Here is a 6,000-nt window from a genome sequence, read left to right as displayed (position 1 = left end):
GGAGCTGGCAAGGGCCGAGGAGCCAGAGGGCCACGCCAGGCCTGTGCCCACACCAGACCCATCTGTTTGGGGTTTTATGCTGTTTGAGTGCCTGGCCCCACCCCCAGCAGGAGAGAGGCTTAAAGTCCAGCTAGAGTGAGGCAGAGAAGCCCAGAGCGGGGAGGGGAGGCCAGGGCTAGGATTGGGCTGATGGGGTATGGGTGAGCCAGTTTGATGGCCCCTGCCCTTCCCCAGCTTCACAAAGGAAGCTGGTCCCAGCCTTTCTCTTCAAACAACCAGTGACAATCTGCCTGCAGCCCTGTACTTCATGAAAATCCTCCAGGGCTCCTTCCAGAAGGCCACTGAAATTTTTCCAGTGTTCCCAGGACTTCAACTGCCCCTTCTGGAGCCCTCCGTGCCCTGGTTCTGGCTGCCTTCGGGGAAGAGTAGGTAGAGGCCTACCCCACAACTGACTGGACAGTATAGCTGGACAAGATGAGGATGATGGGGAGAAAATGAGCTGGAGCACATGCTTTCAGCAGGGCTGGGGAACAAAGTTCCACACCAGAGCTGTTTCAGAGTTTTTCTGCATCTAACCCTCTCTGGCTGACCCTTGAGGCTTTCTGGGGCCCAGGAATCTGGAGCCAGAGGAGGCCTCACAGGTACAATTGAGGGTTTAAAGGTGATGTTGTTTTGTTTTTTGTTTTTGTTTTTTTTTTTAAAGAGAGAGTGAGAGAGGAGAGAGAGAGAGAGAATTTTTTAGTTCTCGGCGGACACAACATCTTTGTTGGTATGTGGTGCTGAGGATCGAACCCGGGCCGCACGCATGCCAGGCGAGCGCGCTACCGCTTGAGCCACATCCCCAGCCCCTAAAGGTGATGTTTTAACAGTGCTCTCTTCCTTAGAAGCCTTCGAAGTTTGTTTGCTAAAAGAAAGGGGTACATATGAATTTCCTTCCAGCTCCAGTCCTTCCCTATCTCTCCTGACCTCACTACCCTCCACCCCAGTCCCAGGACAGAAACTTCAAAAAACTCCCATCCTGGGCTGGGGATGTGGCTCAAGCGGTAGCGCGCTCGCCTGGCATGCGTGCGGCCCGGGTTCGATCCTCAGCACCACATACCAACAAAGATGTTGTGTCCGCCGAGAAGTAAAAAATAAAAATATTAAAAATTCTCTCTCTCTCTCTCTCTCCTCTCTCACTCTCTCTTTAAAAAAAAAAAAAAAAAAAAAAAAACTCCCATCCTCCAGGGTGTGGTAGTGCACACCTGTGATCCCAGCTACTCAGGAAGCTGAGGCAGGGAGGGTCTTGAGTTCAAGGCCAGCCTGGGCAACTTTAGGGAGCCCCTGTCTCAAAAAACAAGAAGGGCTGGCAATGTAGCTCAGTGTAGAGCACCCCTGGCTCAATCCTCAGTACCACAAAAAAAAAAAAAAAAAAAAAAAAAGGAAGGAAGGGAGGGAGGAAGGAAGGAAAGAAAAAGAAAGAAACACGGGAGGGAAGGAAGTCAAGCCTATCCACCTACCTAGGGATGGGTTACAGGAGCATGATGACCCCGGTGACCCTACCTCTTCTCTTGCCCCTTCTATCTCCATCAAAACCCTAAAACCCTAGTCAAGTCCAAGGCTCAAAGCAAGCCAAACCCAGGGAGGAGTGGCTTAGTGACTTCTGTCATGTCCAGGGGATTTAGTGCCTGCCTACCTGGGCTTCTGGAGGCTCCTTAGCTCAGAGGAAGGGTAGTTCTCCCAACACCCTCCTCAGCCCCCAACTTTTCTGGTTCACAGAGAGGGCAATAAGCCTAGCATGGACTGACAGTTGAAGCTCCTCTGTTTCTCCTCCCCTTGACCTGTCCTGACAGCCCAGCTTGCTCTCTACCCAGGTAGGGATCCGTTGACCCCAGTCAGGACAGTAGTCTTAAACTCAGGGCCAAGTGAGCTTTATTGGGTTGGGAGAAAAGGCTGGAAGAGGAAAAAGCTGTGGAAGACCAGCTGTGTGGACTATGGCTCCTACTTCGGGTCAGGGCAGCCCAGCCAGTACTGGGCGATGGGACGTGGGTAGGGAGGAGTCACTGTGTCCACTCGCCGTGTGCGAAGGTTAACTCGGTAGTACTTATCTGAAAGAGAGGATGGAAGAGGGTGGGTGAGACCCTATATGGTTCTGCCCACTCTTGCCCTGAGAAAGAAGACTGTATCCACAGTGCAACTAAGGACTCCTGGCCTGGCTTTCTGGGGTCTCTGCCCTCAGACGGCGTTCAGACCATCGAGACCAGAGGCAGCAGGGAAGGCTCAAGCAAAACCAGCTTCAGAGGTGGCAAGGGCTCCCACCTCCTGAGAAGAAGTAAACACTCTGGATGGGCTCGCAGGTGGCAGGCACAACCCAGTTCATGTCATAGTCATAGTTGTAGGCTTCCAGCCCGCTGTCCTCGCTGGAGAACAAGTGCAGCCAGGTGGAACGGGATGGCCGACGGGAGTTCTGGCTGTGACTGCGGCCACGACCACGACCACGGCGGGAGCGATAGCGTTTGCGACTGCGACGTCTGGATTTTTGCTTCTTGGCCAAGGAGGAGCGGGGTGCTGAGCCTGAGATGTAGATCCGGCCGGCCATGACAGCATCCACCTTCCCAGGCACACCATGCCAGTCTCTGCTGATGAGCCCGGGCTCTCTGGCGCCCCCTGTGGCAGGGAAGGGGTTCATGGGAGGGGTTTAGAGGACCCAGTTTTGCCCTCTCCAGCAGGACCTTTAGGGTTCATCTGTTGCACTTTCATTGCCAAAGGACACAGCAAGCTGGTGGCAGAGTCCAGTGCAGACCTCAGTCTCCCTGTCCAGTGTTCCTTCCTGTGTCTACCATATCCTTGGTGTCTCCACCCCACAGCCTAGGTCTCCACAGACACCCCCTCATCCACGGCCCCTCCCTCTGCTGGTTGTGTCCTTGGCTGTGCTAGGCAAAGTCGAGATGTGGGGTCTGGGTGGAGCCAAGCCTCCCCCTAAAAGTCAACAGAAGCAAAGTCTGGTCTGAGTAAACAGCTCTTGATCAATAGCTCCCCAATCGGCCCCCTGCAGGCAGCACAGCCCTCCCCTTCCCCAGGGATTCTGGTCCTCAGGAGATGAAAGCAAGCCTTTCCCTCATCCATACCAGAGGATCTGCCCCAGAAGAGCAGCTCAAAGATGTCCTCCCAGCTGTCTCTCTGCAGCAGAGCAAAGTGCTCAAACACGGCCGACATGGAGCTGCCTTCACACTCCTCCCAGCTGGGCTGGTGCTGGAATTCGTACTCCCAGTACTGCTTCCCTGAGGAGCAGGGGAGCTGACATCAGGAGGGTGGGCCTAAGCAAGGCTGGAGAGCCCAGAGGCTGCACCAATTAGGAGCTCCTGGCACAGGGGGTGGGCATACACTGAGGCCTGTCCCCAGGATAGCATGGAAGGAACCGGAGACAACTCTGCTGTCTGCCCATTCTTCTCCCACCCTTCTGAGTACCCTTAAAGAAGTAGACCCTTTCCCGGCCACTGTAGCTATGGGCCGGAAGAGCCAAGGCTGCGTCCACGTTGTCTGGGATGCCACCGAAGCCTTCAGAGATGTTTTGGGGGTAACCAGGGTCCAGAACACCATCCTCAAAGCGCCAGTACTGACTACCCTAAGAGGCAGGAAAGGTGAAAGAGAGTGAGGAGGCAGCTGGTTGGGCACAGAGACAGAATCTCATACCCTAACATGGCCATTCCCAACTCCAGGCTTGCTATGCAGGACCTGGAACCTCAGACTGCTGCCTTGTCTTCACAGAGCCCCAGCCAGGTACCACAGGGTCCTGCATCTGACTTTTCTGCCCACCATGGTTCTGGGCATACCAGCTCTCAGCCCTTCCCTAAATGCTCTCTGTCCTGACCCACAGTCCCTGGGCCTGGCACCTTGAAGAGGTAGGTCTTCCCCTGACAGTTGACGCGGGTGAAGGCAGCATCAATGGGGCCCTCGATGCCCCAGACATCTCGGATGAGCTTGGGGTACCCAGGCCTCACTGCTGTTTCATCTAGCTCATAGCAGTACTGTCCTAGAGTGGGGGAGGCTGTATGAGAGAGAGCATGCTCCTGAGGCAGACCCCCACCCCCAAGACCTTCCGCTGGACTCACCTCGGAAGGCAAAGAGGGAACCATTCTTGAGGTCAGTGAAGGCATCAAAGGGCTTCCCACTGCACAGCTCCTCCTCTGTGGAGAACTCAGAGGGCCCTTCAGCAGTGGCTTCAGGTCTTAGGTTCATCCCCTCAGGTCCTGAGCTCTCCACCTCAGGCCCTTGGGGACTTGACTCAGATATAAGAGCTTCTTCCTCAGGGTTCGAGACAGTTGTCGGCTCAGGAGTCCCTTCAGGGCTCACGGAGGAGCTCTCATAGAGGTCATAGGTCCCATATTCATCTTCTGGCATAGTGAACACATCCCCACGAGTCACTGCAGATAGAATGGGTGATAGTGAGTCTCCAGCTACAGAGGAGACCCCAGGCCCACCTACCTAGGTATTGAACGCACCTTGGATCTTGCACTCAGTCATGTAGTCAACACAGCAGCTCTGGTAGTAAGAGCAGAGCTCATCGCACTGACACTTCTTGTCAGCATTGAAGCCCTCAGTGCAGCGGCCCTTGCATGACTCTGTGGAGAAGGGGTGTCAGTTGATACAGCCAAGACCGGGCCACCCTCACCCACCCTTACATTGCCTCAGATGGTATCAACACCTTGGTTCACACCTTGGTCAGCCACAGCAACCCACACCAGCAGAGCCAGTATGAGAAGGGGCCTTGGAGGTGCCATGAAGGAGCCTCTAGTTGACGGGCCTGGCAAGCTGGGCTCTGAGCTCCTGGAGTCTCTGCTGCCTAAGATAGGGAGGGGGGGAAATGAGCCAGGGAGGGAGGGAACTGGAGAAGAGGAGCTGTCCTCTCTGCCACTGTTTGCTCAGCCTCCAGCCCAGCCCCCAGTTTCCCTACTCCACAGGCTGCAACTACAAAGGGTCACATTCTCAGAACCCCAGGCCTGGGAGAGCTGGGAAACAGAGTCCTTGCCAAGCTCAGGGTCATCAGGTCATCTGGACAGGGAATAGCATGGCGTGTCAGGAGGGCAGAGGGAAGGCTCATGCTGTCACTCACTGAGAAAACTGCTTTGTCTCTCTGAGTCTTTGTTTTCTTTTCAGTAAAATGGGACTAATAGTACTTTGCCTTGTGGGATGTTGAAGGATTACATGAGCTAGAACAGACAAAGTGCTCAGGGCCTGCAGTAGTTTCAAATTAATTCTCATAAATGACTACTGATGCATGATTTATTTGAGCAGGCACATCTCTGGCTGGGTGCTCATCTATCCACTGTGTATTTAGGACAGAGAAAAGGGGGTGGGAGCAGAGATGGTAAGCATCCAGGGAAATGCTATTTTTTTTTATCATTAAAGTACAAAGTTTCAATTCTGGCTTCTCCTTGTGGGTCTGTCATCTCTCCAAACTGGTCTTCACAGCACAGAAAAAAGTGAATATGAACCCTTTGAAACAGATCCAATTCCTGAGGCTTCCATTAGTTCATCAGTGGTGGGCAGACCACTCCCTGTTCCCACCTTCAATCTCCCCATTTGTAGAGTAGGCTTATTCAGCACACTTTTAGACTTATCCCCCTACCCAGAAAATGCCTGCTGGAACAAAACACCTGTTTGTTTGTTTCTTCTTGTTGTTGTTGTTTCAATATTTTTTAGCTGTAGGGGGACACAAAATCTTTATTTATTTATTTATTGCTGAGGATGGAACCCAGTGCGTCACACATGTGAGGCAATCGCTCAACCACTGAGCTACAACCCCAGCCCCAGATCACCTGTTTTTTGTGCCCCATTTCAGGCATCCACAGGCTTCTGAAGCCCCTCTCACCATCTGAAAGCTGTGAGTTTTCCCGAGTTGTCAGCCAACTATTTTTTGTTCTGTAATCTGTGGAATGTGACTTTGGCCAGTGTCTTCCGTTTGGGCCTCAATGGTGTCAGCTGTAAAATGGAATACTAATCCTACCCCACAGGCGTATT

At 53.3% G+C, this 6,000-nt stretch overlaps 1 protein-coding gene across 2 annotated transcripts; it reads right to left on the bottom strand.

Annotated features, from left to right (window-relative positions):
- Nucleotides 1-1,894: 1,894 nt before the first annotated feature.
- VTN (vitronectin) lies at nucleotides 1,895-4,850 on the bottom strand. Of its 2 annotated transcripts, none has more exons than XM_081271958.1 (8): nucleotides 4,697-4,850; nucleotides 4,482-4,601; nucleotides 4,092-4,403; nucleotides 3,873-4,012; nucleotides 3,448-3,604; nucleotides 3,108-3,260; nucleotides 2,299-2,646; nucleotides 1,895-2,087 (listed from the first exon to the last, which is right to left on the bottom strand). In XM_081271958.1, exons 1-8 carry the CDS (start codon nucleotides 4,758-4,760, stop codon nucleotides 1,981-1,983), a joined length of 1,401 nt encoding a protein of 466 aa, XP_081128084.1. In that variant the 5' UTR covers nucleotides 4,761-4,850; the 3' UTR covers nucleotides 1,895-1,980. The 2 variants fall into 2 exon arrangements, with proteins under 2 accessions (XP_081128084.1, XP_081128083.1); XM_081271957.1 differs by having other exon boundaries at nucleotides 4,685-4,840.
- Nucleotides 4,851-6,000: the final 1,150 nt, after the last annotated feature.

The sequence above is a fragment of the Spermophilus citellus genome (genome assembly GCF_964194105.1).
Source record: "Spermophilus citellus genome assembly, chromosome: 17".
In the NCBI taxonomy this organism is placed as follows: Eukaryota; Metazoa; Chordata; class Mammalia; order Rodentia; family Sciuridae; genus Spermophilus; species Spermophilus citellus.
This window is presented reverse-complemented; position numbering and strand designations above follow the sequence as displayed.

What these genes read in the sequence shown, in the direction of transcription:
- VTN (XM_081271957.1), bottom strand. Translation starts at nt 4,760, where the DNA reads ATGGCACCTCCAAGGCCCCTTCTCATACTGGCTCTGCTGGTGTGGGTT. An exon ending in CTTCTGGGGCAGATCCTCTG is followed by an intron (nt 2,647 to 3,107) that starts GTATGGATGAGG and finishes TCCCTGCCACAG; the next exon opens with GGGGCGCCAGAGAGCCCGGG. An exon ending in TGTTTACTTCTTCTCAGGAG is followed by an intron (nt 2,088 to 2,298) that starts GTGGGAGCCCTT and finishes CCTCTCTTTCAG; the next exon opens with ATAAGTACTACCGAGTTAAC.